Below are 25843 nucleotides of genomic sequence, written 5' to 3'. Positions count from 1 at the left end.
ATATTTAGGTCATAATAGTAAATGAGCTCCCAACAATTCCCCCGACACGGGCTGCCTGTTTCCGGTGGGGGAGCCCCTCAGCTCCCTGCGGCTGGAAACCTGGTGTCTATCAGTCAGCAGTCAAATCCAGCAGGTAAGTGATTGTCACAGCAATGACTCGCTAGGTACTACATTTCTGGCAATAAAAAAAAGACTCTTTTTTTAAACAAACACGTTTTCTTTGCAGATGCTGACAACAATCGGGATGCTGACCATGGGCAGCAGGATCATCCACCTGCGGGGGGCGGGGGGACCTTGGCGTTTAGAGATGAGAAGCAGGAGACCATGGTGGTCAGACCCTACCCACAAGTACAGACACACGGCCAGCCACAAGCTGCCCCCCAAACGGTGTCCATTCAGCCTGGCACTCCTGTGTCTGTGTCTGCCCCCCCTGTGCACCTCCCTCAGGGCCAGCCTGCAGTCCTCACTGAGGGCCAGATGAAGGTGATGTTTACATCTGTTACTGTTCAAAGCTGTAGATTATATGTTAATAGGAAAGTATGTTCCATCTTTATTGGGAGATGAAAATATTAAAACTAATCAAATGTGCGGATCGTTTTTTCTTTTTATAAACCTTCTACTCGATTAGTACTAAATCCAAATGAAGGTGCTTAAACTCAGGGACTTTGGAAGCTTAGGTTGAGCTTAATATCACCAATTAATTATAAAACAGGCCATGTGAAAACTCTAGCCTTTACAATTTGTTTTTAGAAAAATGTAACAATGTTCTACTTCAAGATGTTTATTGTAAGATGCATTTTATATTACTATTATTGATTTCATTCAACATGGTCTAATAATGCTATTAACACCCTTCAGTGTTTTGTTAGAATAAACAGATACATTTTTTTGGTCTCTTTAGGCTGTCCTCAAGTCGCCCATGCCAAGTCGTCTTATTGCCCCAGCACCAGCTTCCAACCAGAGTCATATTCCCATACCCCCCAAAGTGCCTGGTCATTTAACAGTCACCTTAGAAAGCAGTATGCCTCCAACCCAGTCTATTCCTGTGGCAACCATCAGCGGTCAGCAGGTGAGTGCTCTGTCTACAGGCTGTTGGTGTCTGTCACCGTCTCTTTCTTGCTGATGAATAAAGCTGTTGGCTTCTTTTATTGTTTTCAGGGTCACTCTAGCAACTTACACCACCTGATGCCAGCAAGCATTCAGATCATACGGGGCAGTGCCCCTGCTCTGCAGATCGCGACCCCTGCCGCCCCCCCCCAGACGTTTACATCCCATTTACCCAGAGGTATGCTTAATTTAATAACAATGGTATGCCATCCTGTTTGTTTATTGTTAATTATCCATCTTTCTTCATGTGGGTTAAGATGTAAGCATTAGGTTTCTTCAAAGTTATACACTCCAGTTTTTAAGGGTATATTTGTGGTATATCAAATCACAAATTACCTGGCACCTTTTATTCAAGAGGTGAAAAAAAAAGCAGAAAAGCATCTTTCCCTCACAAGTCAACTCAGTCCTCAACCTCACTTTCTTTGCTATGTAGAGCCAATAAACGTATCATTAAAATAAATGTGACATGTTCCCATATATTGCCAATAGAGTAAGCTGTAGGGATGGTGTTCTGAGTAGAGTATCCCTTTCATTTTGTTATACAGTGATACAATACCTAAAAAATCAAAAATATACTACGACCCCTCATGTTAAAGTAGTTCTCCATTTACTGTTTGTTTGTAGCACTGCATTTCCCTTCAATAGCCTCTCTCCTCCCTGTAGGGGCTGTTGCAGCAGCTGTTATGTCCAGTTCCAAACCAGTCCTACGGCCAGCCACAGGAGCCAGCGTGGGCCCCGGGCAGCCCACAGTGCAACACATCATACACCAGACTATTCAGGTACCTGGATGTACTTCAATCTGAAGTGGTTTGGATTTTATGTTGAAACCCTTTAAGTACATTTTGTGTAATCATGTCATTTTCCCACAGTCCCGCCCTGCTGTCACCACGTCTACAGCTGTGCTTCCAACTGTGGTGGCCCCCATTTCAGCTACAAGAACCCAGTCCCCGGTCATCAACCCGGCAGTCACACACTCTGCAGAGGTGGCCCATGGGTAAGATACATACCAACAATGTATTGGGTAGGGCCTGAGTGCAGATTATGTTTGTGTAAGCACTGTATAATAGGTTAATCTATAAGCCTAAATAGCTTGCATATTAATATTGTGTAAATGAGCAGTAGATTATTACCTCTGTATTAATTGTTCTATTTATTCACACACTTGTTTTTTGATACTTGCATACTTTTTCCTAAAAACAATGGGTCTTTGTGGGAATCTAACCATTTGAACCACTTCACTTAAAAACTTTATTATATACTGGCCAACAGGTTTGACTGGCTGTAATAGTGGCAACATAATTGTAATGTCCTTATGAGCACAACAGAGCAATAAACTGTGAAGGAGCACATCTTAAAGGGAATTGGGTGAGTCCGGTGTTCAGTTTATAGCTAAACAGAAGAAAAGTAATTCAAACTTATGACCAATTTTCTTTTTTTTATCTGACCATGTCCTCATTACTTTTATCAAAGGGTGCCTGAGCCTCAATATATGCTCTAAATGGCTCTCATTTTTTCCCCAGGCGTCCAGGGTTGACCATTCACCCCCCTCCCCCCACTGTCAGCATTCAGAGGTCTCAGCCATCCCGGGATAACGCCACGCGGATCACGCTGCCGTCTCACCCTGCCATTGGATCTCAAAAGCCTCAGCCTCCGCACATGACACAGGTTACTGCTTCTTGATGGCTGCTTGCAAAATATGCATAAAAATAAATAATGAAAAATCATTCCAAACACTGACTGACCTAGCGTTTTTGTTTCCTACAGAAGCCCATCTTCAGTCCTGTGACACCAGTAGCTGCAGCTACTGTGGCTCCAATAGTTGCAACTAACACTGTGCCATCAACAACCACAATGGGTATTTCATATATACATTAATACCAGCTATACAATGTTTGACTAGAAGAATGCAAAATGAAACTTGAATCTGTGCAGTTATTCTTCCACAGTTAATCAGTAATATTGTCGTCTTCATTTTTATTAGGCTCGGTTCCGCATTCACAAATGAACAGTAACACTATTGTCACCATGACAATGGCATCGCACTCCTCTCATGCTACAGCTGTGACCACCTCGGCCATCCCTGTTGGTAAGAGGATTGTTTGGTGTCTTTGGATGGAACACTGCTGTGCTTCATCAACATGAGGCATTATTTTAACGTAAATCAATAAATCGGGTTTTAAACTCCTCTTTCTCTTACCTCTTCCAGCTAAAGTGGTCCCTCAGCCCATCGCCCACTCTTCTTCTCGTGTGCAGTCCGACTACCCCGGAGAGAGAGCCAACCTCATCCCCATCCCTGGGCATCGGTCATCACCTAACCCTGTCACCATGGAGGCCAGAAGTGACAACAGGTGAGCACACTGATGAGCAATTGACAGGGTTTTACCAGGAAAAATAGACAACCATAACATTGTAGTAGACCTCTGATATCCACATGTTGTATTTGTTTTTCCTACCACCAGCACTCCATTTGCCCTTCTTTTGTACGGCCATTAGCCAGAATGTGTGCTTCTTTTAAGTATTTGGGTCTGGACCAACATGGTCAACCAATCCTCCGGCAGGCGTTGCAATCCCTAGATCCACGCAGATAGAGCGGCTTAGGTAGGTGTGGACAGGAAGTGCCGGTAAAGGTGTGAAAAAACCCTAACCCAGGGGTCTGCAACCTTTTGGACAAAAGAGCCATTTTGTGTTCCACGTATTCCACCAATTTCTTTTCTCTGGAGCCTCAAAACATATTTTATAGCTTGTTAGCAATGTTGTATATTGTTATACTAGACAAAAACTACAGTTTGTTGCATTTATTATTTATAACATTATAGAAGGAAGGAAGGAACAGTGTTTACATGTTATTGGTATTTTTACCTCTAATAATAAACACAGAACTCCTATAAAGAGAATTACAAAAAATTCACTAGCATTTGTAGGCCTACTTTTAAAATAAGTTAAACACAGCACATGGGGGAGTCCTCTGCACATTTGAAGAAAATAAATACAATAGCCTCGTTGCACGGTAACCGTAAATTCTACTTCCGCTGTTACTTGTATGCGCGTCTAAACTTCCGGTCGAACACTTCCGTGTTATGATAGCGTTTGACAGCTGGATACCGGTAACCGGCTTTTACTATTTAGAAGTGTACAATGAGTGTGTTCACAATAAAAGAAAGACGACTGACCTTTCAAAGGGTGGGGACATCGGCACTGCACTGTTGTGTACCTCAGTGTACGAATTCTTCGAGGTACAATAAGCTACTTTCCTTTCATTCATTTCCCGTTGACCCGGCGGTACGGGCCGAGTGGCTGAGGAGAATCCGAAGGGATAATTTCAGTCCGACGAAACATTCAAAGGTCTGCAGTAGGCACTTTAAAAGCACAGATTTTGTCGTGACAGCCGGGGGACTAAGAAAACTCCAAAAGGGATCAGTCCCTGTTCTGTTTTCTTGGAACGGGTTTGAGCTATCGGCACCTAGACCGAGTGTTTGGGAGAGGCGCCCGCGGCCAGATGTGGAGAGTCCCGATGTCTCTGACAACGAGATGGAAATCGCGGCTGTAGCTACTGACCACGACTACTCGGTGTTGCCACAAACGGTGATACGAGCAAGTGACTTGGTTGAGGACAACGAAGCCTTGCGTCGGAGGATTTTGGAGCTGGAACAGCAGATCGAGGGGCTACACCTGCGGCAGAGGTTTGGGTTACATCGTCTGACAGCGTCGGATGACAGCATTCGGTTCTACACCAGATTTGCGTCCTACCAGCATTTCCAGGCATTTTGGAGACTTGTGGAGCCTGCCGTGAACAGCAAAATGGTGAGGATTACCAGCTCGAAAACCGCCTCAAACAGCAGCAGCAGTTCCCCTCAAACGGTAAGTGCAAGTGATAACTTGTCAAAGCAGAGTTGTGGATCTAATATAATGAAATTAGTCATTTTATTACTTAGGCCTATATCAGAAAACCAATGTTAAGTTAATCAATAAACTTAGCCTACTGAAGGTACAATGTTACAAAGGAACAATGTTACTTATTATAGTTACAATGTCAATGTTAAAGACAATGGCAAGTAAATATATATATTTACATTTTTCAACAGAAACTTCCAGCTGTTGACGAGCTACTGCTCTTCCTGATGTATCTATCAGTGGGTTTACATCTCAATGACCTTGCTGAGAGATTCAACATCCATCGCAGCACTGCAAGTCGGATTGTGTCTACTTGGACACAGTTCTTGTACACTTTGCTAGGAAGCAAGCGTCTTTGGCTCCCATCGGAAGTTGTCAGAGCTCACTTACCGCCTGAATTTGCTGCCTTTGCTGACACACAGGCAGTGTTTGACTGTACTGAGATTTTCTGTCAAACACCATCCTCTCTTCTCCTACAGTCTGAGGTGTTTTCTACCTACAAATCGCATCCAACACTCAAAGCGATGATTGGTATGGCACCACATGGTGCCATTACCTTTGTTTCAGGACTGTACGCAGGGTCCATAAGTGACCGAGAGATCTTTAAGCTTTCGGGGATCACAAAGCTGCTGAAGCCAGACATGGCAATAATGGTGGACAAAGGCTTCCGTGTGGATGACCTTGTTCCCTGTAAAGTGTACCAACCAGCCTTCCTCTCCAAAAACAAACAAATGAGTCGGGAGAATGTCAGGCAGACCCAGTCGATTGCACGTCTGAGAGTGCACGTGGAGAGGTGCATAAGGAGGGTAAAGGAAAACAAACTTTTTGACACCGAAATACCACTGTCTGTATGTGGAAACATTGAGCAGTTGTTCAGTGTTGCCTGCTTTCTGGTAAATTACCAGAACGGGCCACTAGTGAAGGCGTGGGCAATTCAGCAATGAATTGGGAGCACTTTCAATCAGTTCAATCAGCAGTTCTTACAATCAGTTAAAATGAATAGTTCTTTCAGTCAGTTCAAATGATCAGTTCTTTGAGTCAGTTCAAACGATCAGTTCTTTCAGTCAGTTCAAACTATCAGTTCTTCCAATCAGTTATTGTTCATTTTTAGAAATCTATACAAAACCTGAACTGATCTTTATTGTTTGTTTGTGCAAATCTCTACCAGTGTAGAGGTTGTATTGTTCATTTTTAGAAATCTATACAAAACCTTTAAGACGTTGTAGACAGTTTCACCTCAGTGCTTCCAAGATGACCAAGTTGGTATCATATGTATTGTCCAGTTTTACATGGCTTTGAAAGTCTGCTTGTCTGTAAAGACTGTAGAAGACAACAAAACATACTAACCTAGCATTCTGTCACTTTAGCCCCAGTTGTCACATCAATTTCAGTACTGCTATCAGTGAGCGCATCAGCTCTGCTATCAGTCCAGCGTTATAATGTCATTATACTGCAAATGTTGTAATGAGATGTGTGCATATTTTGAGTATGTAATAATATATTATTAATGTATTAAATTACATATCTTCCTATGAATATTATCCATTGTGTGTATTTTTGAGGTGGTAAGATCCTTTGTCATTTGACTGTATCTATCAAAAGTGGTGTAAAACAAGAAAACAAGTACTTTCCTGACTTGAAATTAAAATGATGACGCACAGAGATGACATTACAACATGTAGAATTTAATAAGTAAATCTTGAACAACCCTTATTCAATAATCAAATATCAACAAATTAACACACACTAGGAGTAACAAAATACTTAATTTAATAAGGAAATACTGCAAATGAACAATACAGTATGGTCTCAGGTAATTTAAAGACATAAAGTAGCAATACATTAGTTAAGATTTTGTATAGATTTGTAAAAATGAACAATGAAACCAGAACAAAATACTGATTTGCGTTTTTGTATAGATTTGTAATGAACACTGAAACCAGAACACTGATTTGCGTTTTTGTATAGATTTGTAAAAATGAACAATGAAACCAGAATGAAAAAACTGATCTGTGTTTTTGTAAAGATGAACTATTAAAGTGAACAATAAGATCCAAACAAAAACATGTAACAACTGATTGAATGAACCACATTCTTTAAAACATCAGCCCAAGTAAAAATAAAAAAAGAAATAATCCCCCCTCTCCCGTATCACCCTTGCCACCTCAGGATCCCTATGGATACGCTGTACGAGAATGTCCTCCTCAGCAAAAACAATGAAATCGCACCATTCCATCCCAGTGAGTAACAGTTAACCTTGTACCTGCCAGTAGTAGCTGTGGCTATGTTTTAGTTTTAATGTGCCGCTCTGCATTTGCATATAGCTACAGTCCACATACAGTGGGGCAAAAAAGTATTTAGTCAGCCACCAATTGTGCAAGTTCTCCCATTTAAAAAGATGAGAGAGGCCTGTAATTTTCATCATAGGTATACCTCAACTATGAGAGACAGAATGAGAAAAAAAAATCCAGAAAATCACATTGTAGGATTTTTAAAGAATTTATTTCAAATTATTGTGGAAAATAAGTATTTGGTCAATAACAAAAGTTCATCTCAATACTTTGTTTTATACCCTTTGTTGGCAATGACAGAGGTCAAACGTTTTCTGTAAGTCTTCACAAGGTTTTCACACACTGTTGCTGGTATTTGGGCCCATTCCTCCATGCAGATCTCCTCTAAAGCAGTGATGTTTTGGGGCTGTCGCTGGGCAACACGGACTTTCAACTCCCTCCAAAGATTTTCTATGGGGTTGAGATCTGGAGACTGGCTAGGCCACTCCAGGACCTTGAAATGCTTCTTACGAAGCCACTCCTTCGTTGCCCTGGCGGTGTGTTTGGGATCATTGTCATGCTGAAAGACCCAGCCACGCTTCATCTTCAGTGCCCTTGCTGATGGAAGGAGGTTTTCACACAAAATCTCACGATACATGGCCCCATTCATTCTTTCCTTTACACGGATCAGTCGTCCTGGTCCCTTTGCAGAAAAACAGCCCCAAAGCACGATGTTTCCACCCCCATGCTTCACAGTAGGTATGGTGTTCTTTGGATGCAACTCTGCATTCTTTCTCCTCCAAACACGACGAGTTGAGTTTTTACCAAAAAGTTCTATTTTGGTTTCTTCTGACCATATGACATTCTCCCAATCCTCTTCTGGATCATCCAAATGCCCTCTAGCAAACTTCAGACGGGCCTGGACATGTACTGGCTTAAGCAGGGGGACACGTCTGGAACTGCAGGATTTAAGTCCCTGGCGGCGTAGTGTGTTACTGATGGTAGCCTCCGTTACTTTGGTCCCAGCTCTCTGCAGGTCATTCACTAGGTCCCCCCGTGTGGTTCTGGGATTTTTGCTCACCGTTCTTGTGATCATTTTGACCCCACGGGGTGAGATCTTGCGTAGAGCCCCAGATCGAGGGAGATTAGCAGTGGTCTTGTATGTCTTCCATTTTCTAATAATTGCTCCCACAGTTGATTTCTTCACACCAAGCTGCTTACCTATTGCAGATTCAGTTTTCCCAGCCTGATGCAGGTCTACAATTTTGTCTCTGGTCTCCTTTGACAGCTCTTTGGTCTTGGCCATAGTGGAGTTTGGAGTATGACTGTTTGAGGTTGTGGACAGGTGTCTTTTATACTGATAACGAGTTCAAAAAGGTGCCATTAATACAGGTAACGAGTGGAGGACAGAGGAGCCTCTTAAAGAAGAAGTTACAGGCCTGTGAGCCAGAAATCTTGCTTGTTTGTAGGTGACCAAATACTTATTTTACCGAGGAATTTACCAATTAATTCTTTAAAAATCCTACAATGTGATTTCCTGGATTTTTTTTTCTCATTCTGTCTCTCATAGTTGAGGTATACCTATGATAAAAATTACAGGCCTCTCTCATCTTTTTAAATGGGAGAACTTGCACAATTGGTGGCTGACTAAATACTTTTTTGCCCCACTGTAACTTAACGTTGGGGCACTTGATCTCGACCAATCCAAATGGTGGGCTCTCAGTTGGATCGAACACCACACCATCGGGAGAGGATCCGAGCCAGGGTGCATCTGGGTGTATCACAAAGCCACATGGCCAGTAACTTACATTCTGGATTCTGCTATACTCCTGGATAGCAACTGGCTCCAGCGCCAGCCCCCTCTTCATTAAAGTGGTCTGAACCCCACCTTTGCGAATCCTCTCTGCCAGGTTCTCAGCAGAACTGTGCCCTCTCACATGGCACACCTCCCTGAACCTGGAAGATGTAAGCCTTGGTTTCCTGACATGGTACCACTCTACACTGTTGCTCTGCTCCCTCGTTGCAACTTCTATTTTCCTTGCCATATCCAAGGTTATGGCAAGGGACGTCAGCTGGTTCTGTTGTTGGTGGCTGCAAACAAAGTTACAGGTGGTTGGATCCAGCCTGTATCCATCCAAAGGCAGAGCTGGTGGAGTAGGGGTGTCCTGGTGACGAACTACTACCCGACTCAGTGGCACTGGATGTTGGTAGGAGATGGGGCTACCTTCCTGGACTGGTCCGTAGGCCGAATCAACAAGTGGAACATCGCTGCTTATTGCCATGGTGGTGATGAGTGGAGCAATGTCTGCAGTGAAGTCCTTGTATGCCTCATCTACTTTCAGGACATCTGGGTCTGGCAAGTCCCCTCGCACAGCCTTGTAGCGCTTACTCCTTAGGAAAATAAAGTTCATAGTTAAGAGAAGAAACAAATAACGCGCTGAAAACAAAACAAAAGGAAACATAGACAGCAGTAAACAAAGTTTTATACAACAATTAGGTACTAATTATCACTCCGCATTTTCCATAGAGAGAATTTCCAAGCCGTTGATTAACTGTTGCCTTTGTCTTCGTGCCTGTGGCTGAACCACACCCATGAATGAGGATATCCAAGAAAAACCTCACTTCCAAACCTCACACCTCACTCCCACTCATTTTATGTTGCTTAAACATATGACAGTAGATACTACCTTACACCATCTGCTACCGTGTACTGCCTGGACTTTGGCCGTGTTGAAATGATGACCATGTCACCTACTCTGCCTGGTTTCACACCCTGAAAACCATAACAAAATTATTAATTTAAGTAATTAAAACATAATTAACAAATATCATAGATTAACAAAGAAGGCTATCAATGTATGATTAGGTTCTAAGCATACTTACCATTGTTCTTGGTTTGTGCCATTGCTGCTCCGTTTCTGTGCAGCTAAGGACAGGAGGCACTGCCTTAAGATTGAGTGTGGAGTAGTGCGCCGTTTGATATAACAGCGCCACATTATGGTTACAGAGTGCTGTTCCGGCCACACAGGAACACTCTGCCACAGCAATCTGAACAGGTGAGCTGTTCTCAAAAGTCATCTATAAATCAAAAGAAAATGGCTTTAATGTCACATTTAAATCATTAAACTTAAATGTCTACTGTATAACAAAACCAAAAATGAGAAAGATGAGGGCAGGCTGACTTTTCAGGCTAGAGTAGGTCTGCAAAAAGTGCAACCTTTTTAGTTTATTACAGTACCTAAATTAAACACTTTAACAACGATTAACATTTGGTCTGAGCACATTCAAACAAGTAAGCCTGTCTCACGAATCTCTTAGATGGTTTTCCTTAAACTATACTATTAAATCAACGGTGTTAACATAGAACAGGTGATTATAGCCTAGGTTTACAGGTACAAAATCAGCTCTCACCTCATACTGACTGATGTACCCACCGTAGGTCTACACTTAGCCTAAACGCTCCAAAGAACAGGAGCAACAGCAACCCGTTTCTGGGGTAGTCATGAAAGCTACGCATGGGGTTGTGTCTTTAACTGCACTTATTTTCGTCTACATACAGCTTACCAAATCTAGCCACATAAATACCCCAGAATTGGACATGAACAGATGAGTTAAGACCATAGGTTAAGACACTTTTTCTCCCTACTCTGAGGTCGTGAGGCTTATCGTTTTTCCTCATCGACCTGAAACAAACAGCCCTGACGCTCACTCTCCCTGCTGGATCTTTATTTGAAACTGTGGGAATTCAACATCATACATGTTATTTTATACAAAACAATAATCTTATATCTTTCTAACATTGAAAAGTCGAGCAAAGACCACGTTAAATTATAAAAGTAAGTAAAGCTATTACCACAGTAATATCACTATATAAGCGCTAATGTTAGCTATGTAGCTACAATAATATTGTGCCATAGTTACAACTTACCTTCATAATTGTCGATATAACTGGATAGGTACATTTTGTATCCCTTATCACGTTTGCTCTTCGGTGTAGAACTGCCCATCCGAACAAGTCGGTGGACATCTGAGATGGAAATGTTTGGGAGATCCTGCAGGCATCTAGTGTAGAAACTCGCCATGTTTGACGTTCACCGATATCACACCGGAAGTTTAGAAGCGCATACAGTAACAGCGGAAGTAGAATTTACGGTTACCGTGCAACGAGGCTATCAAAATGGGCCCACTTTGAAATAAACCATATAACCGCAACCTAAAAAGAGTTAAGATAAGCAACGGGCAGTTTGGATTTAATTCTGACTGAAGATCGTTAGCTGTCTTCCTCTTCGGTTTTATTCCTCCAATGCAGCATCAAGCACCTGTTTTTCCGGGTGTGACTATGCACACTGAGTTAAAAAACGAAGCAACCCGCACCTCATCATGTGACGAGGAACAATCAATCACAGCCGAGAGATATCTTTACTTCTGTAAACATAAGTGTGTGGAAAATACGGGGGGGAAAGTTAATTTAAGTACATTTCAGTGCGGGTTTATCATTAAAATCCTTCACTCTCGGGTCTCAGGTGCTGCCGTGTCCGGCACGCACACATTATACACACGCAGAGCGGAGGAAAGCAGAGACAGAAATGCCATTTTCGAGGAAAACACAGAGTTGTCCCACGGACAATATCTTATTATAACTTTAAAAACAACATCCTGGAAAAGTTCAGATAGTCACATAGCAACGTAAGGCGCAACCTTCCTCCACGCCCCAAAAGCGGACATCCAGAGCCAGGTGGACACGTGACTGATGCTCATGTATATGGCCCCATAGACGCATATTTTTTATTTGCGTGTCGCAGTATCACCTCAAATTCAAGATACAAAACATTTTCAACCATGCAACAAAATATATACAGTCCTACACATATATATATTTTATTTATTTGTTATGGGAGCCAGAGCAGAGGGCTTAAAGAGCCGCGGGTTGCCGACCCCTGCCCTAACCATACAACGTTTTAGATTTGTAATCAAAATAAGCAAAAATGACAAAAAGAACAGAACATAACTCTGTTAAAGCGACATAGTGAGTGCTCCAATTACAAGTGACACTGCCTTCATTTCCTAACTGCAGGCATAGGCGCCGATACCGTGGGTGCTTCGGGGCCCGAGCACCCACGGAGATTGCCGAGCACCCACGGAGATTTAACCGCACACACGGAGATTGCCGAGCACCCACGAAGATTTAAACCGTTTAACCGCCAATGTAGAGCGCAGCTGGCTTACGAAATGGAGAGATTTCTGATAAAACCCCCCAAAAAAACATCAAGCGATGCTCAAACTTCCACAAGTGCCCAGTCAACTAACGGTAGGCCTAACGAAGATAACCAAAGCAGTGAAGGTGTGCGGAAAAAAGGACGGTCATTTCAGGCTAGTTGGAAGACGAAATTCCCGTGGATAGCATATGCCACCACCAAAGACAAGGTATTTTGTGAAGTTTGCACAACTGCTAAAAAAATGAATGCTCCGCTTCCATCAACAACACACGATCAAGAATCGTTCAAAGGTTTTGTACAGGATGGCTTTTCCAGCTGGTCTAAATCACTGGAACGATTCAGATCTCATGAAAAGTCAAATTTGCATCGCATTGCTGCTAGCATTGTTGCTGCTGCTAATGCAGGTGTTAATGTTGCCGCTTCTATTTCTGCTGGAAAACTAAAGCAGATGTCTGATGCCAGAATAGCTTTGTTGGCTGTCCTATCGTCTATTCAATATCTCTCGTGTCAGGGATTGGCCATTCGAGGAAAAACAGACCAGGCTTCCAATTTGATACAGTTGCTAAACTTACGTGCAGAAGATATCCCGGAGTTACAGTCATGGCTGGCTCGGAAGGAGAGCAAGTGGCTATCTCATGACATCCTCAACGAGATGACTGAAATTATGGCCCATGATGTGATGAGAACGCTAATTGGAGAAATTAAGTCTGCTGAGTTTTTCTCTGTGATTATGGATGAGACCGCCGATATTACGGTCAAAGAGCAGGTGTCTATCTGCTTCCGTTTTGTGACTGAAGATCTGGAACCAGAGGAACTTTTTCTTGGATTTTATCAGACATCAAAAACGACAGCAGAAACCCTTTTTCAGCTTTTAAAAGACGTTTTGGTTAGATTCTCACTGCCAGTCAGTAAATGCAGAGGACAATGCTATGACGGTGCGTCAAATGTGTCTGGCATTAGAACAGGTCTACAGGCTCGCATGCGGGAGCTGGAGCCCCGAGCACAGTACATCCATTGCACTGCTCATGTTATGAATTTGGTTGTGCATGATGTCGCCCAAAACATTCCACCATGTCGGAACTTCATGGTACTTATTCGTGACATGGTAACACTCATCAGAAATTCCCCAAAGCGACTCACCTGGTTCCAAGAGTTTCAAGGCAAAGACGCATCATCTTTGAAACCGTTATGCCCGACGCGCTGGACCATGACAACGGCCTCGTTACAAGCCATTGCTTCCAACTACAGCGCGCTACTGGAATTTCTGGAGGACCTGTCTCTGAACGAAAAAGGTGACGCAGGAGGTAAAGCCTACGGTTTTCTTTTGCACCTGCAGAAATTTAGCACTTTTTTCTCTTTGAAACTCATGCTGAAATTCTTCTCTCGCATGGAAACAGTCAATGCTGCACTCCAAAAGAGGAGTTTGCACCTACAGAAAGCTAGGCAGATGGTTGACACGCTCAGAGAAGACATAAAGTGTCTTCGTGAAGAAGGATTCCAAGGATTTTGGGAAAACACAACTGCAGCAGCACATGACTTGAATTTGGAGAGCCCAGCTGTGCCAAGGCCAAGAAAAATACCCCGCCGACTGGAAGATGGAGGTTTGCCGCACTGCTTTCAAACACCAGAAACAATGTACCGACAGCAATTCTTTGAGATCATGGATACAGCGTCAACATGCCTGGACTGCAGGTTTAGTCCTTCTGTATTCGAACGCATGCAAGATGTTGAGGATTTTCTGATCGGGAAGGGTGACTGCAAAAGCATCATGGAGTTCTATAGGGATGATTTGGATGAGAAAAGGCTCAGGCTGCATCGTGATATGTGCATTGACTTAGCAAAGCAACGAGGAGTTCGCCTAGCTTCTTTTCAAGATGTAGTGGACTTCCTAAAAGGCAATCAGGGAGAGCACCTGAGAATCATGTTGCCAGAGATGACCAAACTAGTGAAACTCGCACTGACTGTCCCAGTAACATCCTGCAGTTCAGAGAGGTCATTTTCAGGCCTGCGGCGACTTAAAACTTATTTGAGGTCCACGATGGGGCAAGCAAGACTGACCCATATTGCTGTATTGAACACTCACAAGGATGTATCAAGAAATAGGAATCTGGATGTAATCGCAGACGAATTCATCAAGCGCACTGCTGCGAGGAGTGCCACTTTCCTCATAAAGAAGTAGCGTCAATGGTGAGTGAAAACAAATCCAATTTTGATATTTAGTAGCTGTGTGGGCCTATGTGTTGATGGTTAATTGACTGCATTTTACTGCGTGGACCTGTATGCTTTGTGTGTGTAACAACAGCATTAGATGGCCGATTATAACTTGTTTGGCTGGCGGCGTACGTGTCTCACAGCCACGGTGGTGTCGAATTTGCGTTGGATTGTGCACTTGGCCTTAGTTAATGCGAGTCGTTTTACTAAATCATCTTGGTGGAATTGATTATTACTTCAGATCATCTACCTGTGCATCGAACCATCCTGCCTGCCTCAACGACGACTCTTTTGCCTCTTCCTCGCCGGTACTTCTATATCTGACCTGCCTGCCGTGCATCGAACCTGGACTGTGACTGTGACCATCGGACTCCTCTACTGCCTTTCCCATACTGGATATTGTTTTATTTGTTTTTGAACTGCCTACCTGTTTACCGAACATTTTCAGTAAAGATTATTGATTGCACTCACCCCCTCGTGCGTTTGAATCCTCAAACTCTGCATCCAGGGCTCGACATTAACTTTTTGGCTTACCAGCCAACATGACTGGTAGATGAAAATAATTACCAGCATATTACCATCATATTTTTACCGGCCAAAATTAAACCTGGCTTTTCAGACCTACTCTGACATTGTTTGACATAAACAACCTGTAGCCTAAATAACCCTATGGAAGTAGTATTATTTACATTCATTTGTGCCTAATTTGATATGTGCCTAAATGATCATTTATTATTTGAATAATTCATAGAGGCTTATGCCACCTTCCGTCTTAGATGCAAAAGACTTTTATTTTGATAAAGGTATCGAAAATGTGTTTGTCACCGTGGGAACGTGAACTTGTCATTACGACTTCAGATCTGGTTACGGATGGATGCACATGCACAAAGTTAACAAATTGTATGGTTTAATGGACCCGTAAGAGAGCTATTATGGTGTTTTACCCATTTATATTGTTAGGCTACAGAAGAATACATGGCGCTGAAATCCATGCGTTTGACTACTTTTTCCAAATCCATAGGGCAAAAAGTCACGTAGGCTATGTTTTTTGCATAAGGTTTATCTTGGGCGTCGAGGGTCGGGCTTTAAACTTTTTAGAGCACCCACCGGCAGAAACATAAATCGGCGCCTATGATTATAATGTGTGCATAAATATATGGATTTAGATGCATGACAATTAGTTATGAGTAGGGATGCACCGATACATCGGTGAGACATCGGAATCGGCCGATGTTGGCCCTATTTACCACCATTGGCACATCGGTAAATAAGGTGACATCACCGATGGCAGTCGCCGATGTTTATGTTTTGCTACGTGACCGAGAGAAGTCGCATTAGTGTCGTTGTTTTTAAATCTGACGGACCAAATCTGAAGTCAGGGCATAATTTTAAAGGATTAGAACAGTGACTGTAGGTCTGCCGTAACTTTAAAGTCATTCCGGGGGGCGTCTCCTCTCCTCTGTGAGGAGCTGCTGCTGCACGCTGCGCATGCTGCAGGACTTCTGCCCCGTGTACCGGGTGTCTGGAGGATCGGTAAATTAAGTCCATTCTTCAGTGTTCTTGGGAGGCCGTTGTTTATATTTGTGACTTTGTTATACTTGCTGCTACTCCCGTTAACTTCCAGAAACTTAGTATGGCTCGCTCAACCTCTCTCTCGCGCTTACACATGCACACACGTATCCCCCACTCTCTCTCTTAAAGGGATAGGCTGCCTTAGTCTGCATTGTGCTACCATTACCGTTTACATAGTAAAACATCGGCCATCGGCATCGGCAAAAATGTTATCCTTAACATCGGTATCGGCATCGGCCGACATTTTTGCAACCGGTGCATCCCTAGTTATGAGGTTATAATGATTTTGTATTACATTAATTTCTGAGTTAAGTTTTTCCGAGAAAAAATGTAATGTGAGGAATATGCATTTACCTGAGTAATGGAGATACCTTATTCAGATGACCATGAATTCATTCTCTTTGTCTTATTCATTGTGTATGTTTACTTGGAAGGCCGCCAGTGCCCGTGCAGTTCCAGTATTTCCTGCCGGCATACTCCTCGTCGTACCCTCTGACACACACCTACACCCCCATCAGCAGCTCTGTATCTGCCATCCGCCAGTACCCTGGTAAGCTCTGCTAACAATGCTGTTTTACTGGTGACTACTATGTGGTGTAACATAACACTTTATTATTTGACTTGCCATTTAAAAGCTTGGACTTTAGCCAAGATGTTGACACAATATTCTGAACTGAGGATTTGAATATGGAATGTTTAACATCAGGGTTAAACATTTAACACAAACATCTTACATGCCTTTCCCCTCTCTACATAGTTACCCCTCAAGCTCCTAGTTCATCGCTGCCCACCCAGGCTGGAGTAGGCGTGGCGACCACCGTCCATCTGAACCACATGCAGCTAATGGCAGTGGATCGCATTGGTCTCCCATCTGCACAAATCGGCACCCAAGGGATCCAGCCAGCACCAATCACTGCGCAGGGCATTCAGCCTGCACCAATGGGAGTCCAGGGCCTGCACACATCTGCCTCCATCGGCACACAGGGACTACAGCAGGGCCCCATGGTCAATCAGCAGCAGCAAGCGCAGTCCGAAGCAAAACCAGGTGATTACTGAACACACAGTGATGCAGAGTCCTTAATCATTAGTCAGGATTTTAACACTCCTGGTTCCATTCTCGAAGTCAACAGTTTTAACTTGTTTTTTGATACATGTCTGAAATAATGTCTGCACCAGCTGAAGAGACTTTAATGTTTGTTACAGGTCAATAAATACCTCTTAAATGTCCAAAGCTTCTATTTATCATTAAAACAGCGGTTGCTAACAAGAGACTAAATGAGTCTACTTAACGTTATCAAGAACACCAACTTTAGCAACCTTTAGCTCAGCTGAGGTCACATGACGTGAAGTACGCTTCAACAATAGTAGTGTTATATGTTCAGATTATGTTGCTGAACAAAATGTGTAATTATCTTAAACCGATGTTTGCCGTGGAGCTTTATTTGAGAAAAATCCCATTGGCTTCTGTAGAGGGAGCCCTTGCGATGCTAACCTCCGGGTCTGCCTACAACAACAGGTCATCACTACAGCACTCTTTACTGCCTCAGTGAAGCGTCATGGTGTCGATGAGGGCCACACTTGAGATGTTGGCTGTATGTAACGCATGTTTCATTTTCTTCAGGGGTTGTTTTGGCCGATGGCTTTGTAGCCAGCCCCATCAGCAGCACGTTCAGCACCACCCAGCCAGTTGCCACTATGGTGCAGGCACACGCCCAGGGAGGGGTAGGAGGAGCCCCCACCCTGGTCTCCTCCCCGAGACCCAGCATCCTACGCAAGAAGCCCGCTAATGAAGGGTGAGTAGAAGACCAGAACATGAGACATGTTCAAATCCTAAACGTCTTTACTTTGATTCCAACAGTTCTGCCATTGGTAAAGTGCTTATACACTGCATTGAAAACCTTTAGTACATTTAGGACTCCCATGATTGTTTGAAGTTAGATGCCTAAAAAGGATATGTTACATGATGCAGGTATCTCTTGCCTATTTGCTGAGTCATTACAGACTGTGGTCACCCTAACCCTGACCTTATTATATACCTTAACCAGACACTTTGTTTTAGACTGCTCTGGTTATACGAAACAAGACTGACAAGTGGCACTCATCATTTCATAGCAGGTTGACTGTCAGCATGATATTATATCAATGACATTTGACAAAGTCAAAAAGATGGACAGGATGGCTAAATGTTTTTCTCTTTTACCAAGCCACTCCTACTCGTCTTTGTTTCAGTTGTGTTCGTAAGAACCTGATCCCCGCCCAGCCCAGTGACCCTAGTGGAGGCAGAATGGAGAGTGGTGTGAGGGGAGCAGGATCTCCCCGACCTTCTGGGTGAGCCTCCATCACATCCATCCATATTCATATCCTGTCATTATAGGTTCTGATAATAGTCTATAACCTGACACTTTGAATTTCTCTCTCAGTGTGAAAACCAAAGCTGAGGTTCACATGGGGGTGGCCCCCCCTGTTATGGCTACAGTAGAGGCCCTGTCTTCCCAGGTAGGAGAGCAGCATGCTCTGTCCTCAAACGCTCAGCACCTGGCCCAGGCTATCCCCACCCTGCTGGCCCAGCCAGGCCCCGTCCCCCCCTCGCAGCCTTCCACCGTGCTCTCAGCGCTGCCGGCAGCCATGGCCGTGACCCCACCCGTCGCAGCTTCAATGGCCAACACTGTGGCCTCCCCCACTCAGCCTGCTGCCAGCAGCACTGCAGCCTGTGCTGCCAGCTCCACCTGCCCAGATCTCAAAATCAAGCAGGAGATGGAGAGCATGGACACCTCGCAGCCAGGTGAGTTTTGTAACTAATAGTTTTTTATTGAATATTTAAAAAATCATTCTGTTATTACACCTTTCTCTATTCTACTTTCTATACATTTAATTGTGCAAGTATAGAAGTACAAACTGTAAAAGGAAAAGAACATACATTGAAAAGCAAACCTACACGCAGGACAAGAAAAAAAAAGTTTAACAAGATTTTGGAAACAGGATTTAATAAAATAATAAAACTGTGTAAGCACATAAGTGATTTCTTTTTGATGACAGTGGACGGGAAGTTATCCATTTGTACATGCTAAAAATTGCATGAAATAACAAAGCTAAACAGGACTCAATACAAAAGCCTGGCTTATCAGAAAAGGAAAAAGACATTTATTCCAGTAAAACTAGGAAATCGACAACATAGACAATCAGAATGTACACAAATAATGTCTTCATCTCTTCCTCTCAGATCCCAATGCAAACTCGTCATCAGCCCCTGCCCTCACCACCCAGGCCTCCTCCCTGGGTGCTCCTGCCAGCGCTGATCTGATCCCTGGAGCCTCCCCCAGGAAGAAGCCCCGCAAGCAGCAGCACGTCATCTCCACAGAGGAGAGCGAGATGGTGGAGACCAACAGCACCGACGAGGAGAAGGCTCCAGGCAGGCCAATCACCGGCCGGGCAGAGAGGCGCGAGTCTCCACCCAGAGAATATGTTGGTATGTTACCCCATGATGACGTCACTGATGATGGTGATGTGTTATCAGCTCTTGTTCAACACCCGTTTGTCTTGCAGATGAGGAAGGAGTGCGTTATGTTCCAGTGAAGCCCCGCCCTCCCGTCACTCTGCTTCGGCACTACAGGAACCCCTGGAAAGCTGCCTACCACCACTTCCAGAGGTACAGTGACATCCGGGTCAAAGGTCAGTAGCTACCTAGAAAAATGTTTGTACTCTGGGTTTTTGCAAAGAGTTGAAAGTTCATTAAAATATCCACCTTTCGGTTTTTTAAAGTTAGGAATATTCAAAAATCCTTCCTGAAAATGCTCTATTTACACCTAATGTATTTTATCTTCACGATCACTCATCCTGTCCTCATGTTTGTTAGCTATATACTTTGATTGAAGGAAGAAGAGGATAAGGCATTCTTTATCAATCTCCTAGAGGACATTCAGCTTTTAATCTGTTGTTGATATACAGCAGTCTTTCTCAAAGAGTGGTCCGCGGACCACTGGTGGTCCGTGAGCGACCCCTAGTGGTCCGTGAGTATTTTGGTAAAATGTCACATTTGAAATTAATATATTATAAGTTTAAAGTGTTTCTCAAACTGTCTTAAAATGACTAGTATAGAGTGTAGCATAGATGTAGCTACGTAGGTTCGTAGGTTACGATCTTACGTCATAAATGATTTGCGCGGTCAATTTGAGCTGTCAACTGACAAGATGGATCGATGGCTAAAGACAGGGTCAGTTATAAGAAAATTAAATGACAAATCTGACGTGACAGTCAAGGTGCATCGTCCTGATGCAGGAGATCCAGCAACTACAAGTGGTTCAGCCGCAGCGACAAGTGATTTTGTGTGCGTTACTGAGTCCCAGGAGGGCGGTTCGCCGTCTAACCCCCACCCGGCTGAAAGCTGTGAAACTCTGCTTGATCGCGGAAAGTCCAGCGCTAAAGTGAAGAGAAAACATCACAGCGACTACATAAAATTCGGATTTTTCTGGACTGGAGATGAAGAGGATCCCAATCCACACTGTGTTTTGTGCTACGAGTCGTTGGCTAACGAGGCTATGAAACCCGCCAAGCTCAAGCGTCATTTTGAGAGCAAACACAAGGATTACATCGGGAAACCTTTAGCATTGTTTGAGAGAAAACGTGATGAACTTAAAAAACACATGACGAAGGCGCCCTCACATTTTTTTGCGACGGGGGATAATGCGAAGGCTACAGAGGCATCATACAGGGTATCCCTTCTCATCGCAAAAACAGGGAAACCTCATTCGATAGGTGAGAATTTAGTCAAACCAGCTGCCAAGGTTATGGCTAATGTATTGTTTGGGGAGAAAGCAAGCGACGAAATTAACAGGGTCCCCCTCTCTAATGATACTGTCCAGCGGTGAATAACAGCCATGGCCGAAAATGTGAAAGATATGCTGATCACACATTTACGCCAAAGCCAGTTTTTCATACTGCAACTGGACGAGTCAACTGATATCGTGAATGAGGCAAACCTGCTGTGTTTTGTAAGGTACATTTATGATGGCGGTGTGCAGGATGAATTTCTGTTTTGTCGTTCCCTGCCGACCAACACCACAGGGGAAGCCATTTTTGACTCAGTCAACGATTTCATCCTGCAGAATAATATCGACTGGACACGATGTGTTGGTATTTGCACAGATGGTGCAACTGCAATGACTGGGAAACACAAGGGACTGGCAGCGCGCATACGCGCAGTTGCACCTTGCGCCACAGCAACACACTGTTGCATTCACAGAGAACAGCTGGCTGTGAAAAAAATGCCACCATGCCTCAAATCAGTACTGGACGAGTCTGTGAAAATTGTGAATACAATAGAAACCAAAGCACTGAACACACGTCTTTTTAAAGCTCTGTGTGATGAAATGGGAAGTGAACACACAAAACTGCTTTTCCATACTGAAGTTCGCTGGCTGTCGCGTGGGAAAGTTCTCACCCGTCTATTTGAACTGCGCGATGAGGTGATGTTGTTCTTGCATCATACTGATGAACTGTATGACAGACTGCATGATTTCCAGTGGCTCTCAAAATTGGCATACCTGGCCGATGTCTTTAGCGCACTCAATGCTTTGAACTTAGCGCTGCAGGGAAAAGCCGTCACCGCCTTCAATGTGCAGGACAAAATTAAACCCGCACGCCTCAAGATGGAATTGTGGTGTGTCCGTCTGGATCGCCAGGAGTTTGACTGTTTTCCGACGCTTGTGGATTTTCTCCTCGCTGCAGATGAAGAGCTGGACGGCGGCACAGTTGCAGCCTTCAAGGAACATCTGCAAGGCCTTCACTTTCAGCTGGGAAGATATTTCCCAGAACTAGATGCAGGCTATGAGTGGATCAGGAATCCATTTGGGGACAAAACGCACATCGAACACGTCAGTTCCAAGCTCCCATCAAGACAGGTTGACAGCCTTGTGGACATCGCATCTGATGGGATACTGAGGACTACTTTCAGAGAGAAAAGCTTGACGGACTTTTGGGTCCACGTCCAGCCTGAGCACCCAGAGCTGGCTGACGCTTCTCTGAAACTGTTGATGCCGTTTCCAACCACCTACAACTGTGAAGTTGGTTTTTCTACACTTGTTGGTCTGAAAACAAAGCAGCGTAACAGGATCAATGTGGACTGTGATATGAGACTAAAACTCTCCAGTTTGGATCCAGACATTGTTTCACTGATGTCTCAGCACAAGCAGCACCATTCCTCCCATTAGGTAGCAACAGAGACACGCAGTGTATGAGTGAGTAAACAATGCTATTTGTAAATGTAACAGTGTAAATAATGACCTTGTGTTTATTGTTAAAGTCTTGTTAAACTTGGGCCTGCAACCATAGTTTTACTGTACCGGTACTTTATTTTTGAAAATACACAGCAGAAGTGTGTGTCGTACTAAATGCGGTGCATTTTGCGTATCTCTCTGTTCGCTCGGACATAAACTCAGTAATAAATGTAGTCTATGTTTCATATGATGTGTAAAATCTATCAGCATTTACCGTTTAAATTGCATGTGAACGAAATGCTTGTAGAATCCGTAGTTGTATTTGTATTGTTCCTTTAATGTGTGAACGAGCGATATAGAGAAGGTCACATAAAGCTGTCATTATTAGGCTGTAATTTGTAATATACTGTTGGAGTAGTAAGCAGGCCTATTGTATTTATTCTAGTTTATATTTAGTTATATTTGGTGTATATTTCTCCTTCCTTCTTTGTATTGAACTGTTGCACCTCAATTTCCCTCGGGATTAATAAAGCTTCTTGAATCTTGAATCTTGTTTTGGGATATTGGGGGAGTTAGGTGGTCCATGAGTATTTTTTTATTGGTTAAGTGGTCCTTGGTCTGAAAAAGTTTGAGAAACACTGATATACAGTAACAGTTCGATGTGAAAAAAATACACACTTCCTTTGGGTATAAAGGAACGCTCTTGACTTTATTTTACGCAATTGCATTATTAGTGACACTTTAGATATCATGATAAAGGCCTGGACAGTCTGTTAGCTTTAGGTACGTGGACAGTGACACAAGAAAGTTAACATTTTCCTGTTAAAAAGCTGTACATTTCACATCAACAATCCTTTGCTCTTCCGAACAGAAGAGAAGAAGGGCAGCCTGCAGGATATGGCCAACCAGAGAGGAGTGGCATGCCGAGCACAAGGCTGGAAAATCCACCTGTGTGCTGCACAGCTCAGACAGCTGGTGAGTGCCGACCCCAGACCTGCAACAACAAACGCCTTGTGTACTATGACTTATAAAAGTTATTGTATGTCTGTAAACTGTGGGTGTGTGTTACTTATCTGCAGTCGAGTTTGGAGAATGATGTGTACAGCCGCCTCTCCACGCTGCAGGAGGGTCTGATCCCGAAAAAGAGGGGAGGCTCTGATGATGACCTGCACCGGATCAACGAGCTCATACAGGTAGGGTTGTTCCTGCAGACCTTTCTCTGCTCTGGTATTTGGAGCAATTGCTTATCAACGGTATCTTTATAAATGAAATTAAAAGATTAATTGACTAACATCATTACCATTATGAATTGGCCCAAACAAGAAGAACCCCATCTGTAACTGATGTACAATTAATCTTTTCCCTTTAAAGTTTCCACAATAATCACCTCAGGTGGCAGCAAAGAAGCTCATCCTTTTGTAAATTTGACTTCACACAAATCAATTTATTATTATTTATATTGATTTATTTATCATATTTCTACAATATAGATACACTGGTAGCAGCTGCACTTTCTGAGATAGCTAGTGGAAACATTTAGCTAATTATGACATAATGATGAGCTTATAAGCATCTGAAATAGTTGTGGATGTAAAGTTAAACTGGGCAGGTTGGCAGAGGCAGTAACTAGTTTACCAGGCTTTGTGGGTGTGGCCTCTTTAAGGTGTCATCACTATTCATATCTATAAAACCAATGTTTGTAAGTTCTTCATTGACCTTTAGTCTGCTTTCCAAATGCACCAGATGGATTGTGTGTGTGTGTGTGTGTGTGTGTGTGTCCGTGTGTCCATCCTCAGGGAAACATGCAGCGCTGTAAGCTGGTGATGGACCAGGTGACGGAGGCCAGAGACACCATGATGAAGGTGCTGGACCACAAGGAGAAAGTGCTGAAGTTGCTCAACAAGAACGGCGCTGCCAAGAAGTCCTCCAAACTGAAGCGGAAAGAGCGGGCGTAAACTCAGACCTTCTGCTAGGTCCACAACCATCAGCACCCTCCCTCTCTGAAGGGGTGGGGGCTAACAATTTGGTGCTATGATTTGCTGCATACAATCGCATGCACCCTCCCTATCTGCCTGAGAGCAGACACAGGAGTGGCAGGAGGAAGCAGACGAGCGCATCAAGAACTGGTTCTCATTCAAGGGGAGCATTGTAGGTTACATTAGAGTGGCCAACTGGTCACTGTACAACCCCACCCCCCCACCCCCTTTTCCTTTTTGTTAAATATCGAAGACCCTAGAGACCATTTTGAATAACCTAATTCCTGCCTCTCCTTTTTAAGACCACCTCAGAACAGGCACAATGTGTCTTTGTTATGTGTCACTTGGAGTTGGATGAAGTTGCGGTTAACAAAACGAACAGAAGTGATTTCAGTCAGTGGACCAGCTGAGAGTTATTGAAGGAGTCCTCATTAGCTGTGTATACAGACTTATCTCACACACGCTCTTTTCATTGATCTGTGCCTTCATTTTGTCAGTATACATGAAAAAGGAAAATGGGGACATGCTGTCATGTTCTTAAACTAAAAGAAAATATCAGCTAAGTTTCACTGCTTCCGCTATTCTCTGAAAATTCTGCATCTACATTTTTATTATAGTAAAGATTAGTTCTGCTGTGGGTCAACGATTTTGAGATTTAGGAAAAGTACTAGATGTGGCCAACTTAATTGATTTAATGTCCAAAAAATGCTCTTAAAGACAAAAAGTGTCCTCTTATGGTTATCTGAATGCTAAAACACAATGCCAAGTTAACTTAACATTTTAAACGACCATGAATCATCTCCTTTAACCAAACTAAGTGGTTAAAACTCTACTTTTATTTGGTGTCAGAGTGCAGTGCTTGAAAGAGAGCGAGCGTGTCCTCGTGTGATCATACTGGTGTATTGACTTTATGTAAATCACTGTCAAATTTTGTACTGAATAAGCATTTTGTGCAGTGCGGTGTGCTGCTTCATTTTGTATAGCGATAATGACGTTATGAGATGAGGCGCGCTGAATCATCCAGCTATTGTACATTGTTTTTGTCTGTGTAATTATAGTAAAGATACTTAAACAATATGAAACCCAGTGTTAAGTCTTTATCTTTATATGGCTGTGTGTCACTGCATTGGAAGGTTTTTACAGTTTTCAGTCTTCAGTGATGTCCTCGGAGGACCTTGTCAAAAAAAAGCCGTCAAATATTTTGTATTAATATTATTTTTTCCCACTTTCAGAGTTAAATCTTTTAACCAACTTCAGTCCTGATCATCACTACCAAATATTCATTATTGTCTTGATGTTACTATTTAAAATGCTAGTTTGTTAAAAAAAACTGCCTCTGTTGTTTTTCATTTGAAAATGTGAAGTATTTGCGCAATATGAAATCACAG

At 43.2% G+C, this 25843-nt stretch overlaps 4 protein-coding genes across 4 annotated transcripts; 3 read left to right on the top strand and 1 right to left on the bottom strand.

Moving 5' to 3' along the window:
• Positions 1-25537, top strand: sap130a (Sin3A-associated protein a). The gene is made up of 20 exons (XM_063891474.1): positions 1-133; positions 227-483; positions 902-1069; positions 1159-1285; positions 1771-1886; positions 1977-2101; positions 2628-2772; positions 2872-2962; positions 3089-3193; positions 3314-3455; positions 16702-16817; positions 17025-17312; positions 17889-18060; positions 18497-18595; positions 18688-19049; positions 19488-19733; positions 19811-19936; positions 23351-23454; positions 23559-23672; positions 24276-25537. Exons 1-20 carry the CDS (start codon positions 22-24, stop codon positions 24432-24434), a joined length of 3174 nt encoding a protein of 1057 aa, XP_063747544.1. The 5' UTR covers positions 1-21; the 3' UTR covers positions 24435-25537.
• Positions 3457-6539, top strand: LOC134869654 (uncharacterized). The gene is made up of 2 exons (XM_063891477.1): positions 3457-4965; positions 5190-6539. The coding sequence occupies exons 1-2, from the start codon at positions 4243-4245 to the stop codon at positions 5940-5942; spliced, it is 1476 nt and encodes a 491-aa protein (XP_063747547.1). The 5' UTR covers positions 3457-4242; the 3' UTR covers positions 5943-6539.
• On the bottom strand, positions 8875-11362 carry LOC134869705 (uncharacterized). The gene is made up of 5 exons (XM_063891577.1): positions 11197-11362; positions 10152-10346; positions 9956-10041; positions 8937-9659; positions 8875-8878 (listed from the first exon to the last, which is right to left on the bottom strand). The coding sequence occupies exons 1-5, from the start codon at positions 11293-11295 to the stop codon at positions 8875-8877; spliced, it is 1107 nt and encodes a 368-aa protein (XP_063747647.1). The 5' UTR covers positions 11296-11362.
• LOC134869652 (zinc finger MYM-type protein 1-like) lies at positions 11235-16803 on the top strand. The gene is made up of 2 exons (XM_063891475.1): positions 11235-13788; positions 13882-16803. Exons 1-2 carry the CDS (start codon positions 12498-12500, stop codon positions 14661-14663), a joined length of 2073 nt encoding a protein of 690 aa, XP_063747545.1. The 5' UTR covers positions 11235-12497; the 3' UTR covers positions 14664-16803.
• Positions 25538-25843: the final 306 nt, after the last annotated feature.

Source organism: Eleginops maclovinus, chromosome 9 (assembly GCF_036324505.1).
Source record: "Eleginops maclovinus isolate JMC-PN-2008 ecotype Puerto Natales chromosome 9, JC_Emac_rtc_rv5, whole genome shotgun sequence".
NCBI classification, from domain to species: domain Eukaryota; kingdom Metazoa; phylum Chordata; class Actinopteri; order Perciformes; family Eleginopidae; genus Eleginops; species Eleginops maclovinus.
Note: the sequence above shows the minus strand (reverse complement) of the source record. Positions and strands in the feature narration are given on the sequence as shown.

Bases quoted from the DNA above. Each gene is read 5' to 3' on its own strand.
- sap130a (XM_063891474.1), top strand. From the start codon at position 22: ATGAGCTCCCAACAATTCCCCCGACACGGGCTGCCTGTTTCCGGTGGG. The intron at 134-226 runs GTAAGTGATTGT...TTTTCTTTGCAG, and splicing joins TCAGCAGTCAAATCCAGCAG to ATGCTGACAACAATCGGGAT. The intron at 1,887-1,976 runs GTACCTGGATGT...ATTTTCCCACAG, and splicing joins TCATACACCAGACTATTCAG to TCCCGCCCTGCTGTCACCAC.
- LOC134869654 (XM_063891477.1), top strand. From the start codon at position 4,243: ATGAGTGTGTTCACAATAAAAGAAAGACGACTGACCTTTCAAAGGGTG. The intron at 4,966-5,189 runs GTAAGTGCAAGT...ATTTTTCAACAG, and splicing joins GCAGCAGTTCCCCTCAAACG to AAACTTCCAGCTGTTGACGA.
- LOC134869705 (XM_063891577.1), bottom strand. From the start codon at position 11,295: ATGTCCACCGACTTGTTCGGATGGGCAGTTCTACACCGAAGAGCAAAC. The intron at 10,347-11,196 runs GTAAGTTGTAAC...TTTGATTTATAG, and splicing joins TTATATCGACAATTATGAAG to ATGACTTTTGAGAACAGCTC. The intron at 10,042-10,151 runs GTAAGTATGCTT...TATGGTTTTCAG, and splicing joins GGCACAAACCAAGAACAATG to GGTGTGAAACCAGGCAGAGT.
- LOC134869652 (XM_063891475.1), top strand. From the start codon at position 12,498: ATGGAGAGATTTCTGATAAAACCCCCCAAAAAAACATCAAGCGATGCT. The intron at 13,789-13,881 runs GTAAAGCCTACG...GCATGGAAACAG, and splicing joins CGAAAAAGGTGACGCAGGAG to TCAATGCTGCACTCCAAAAG.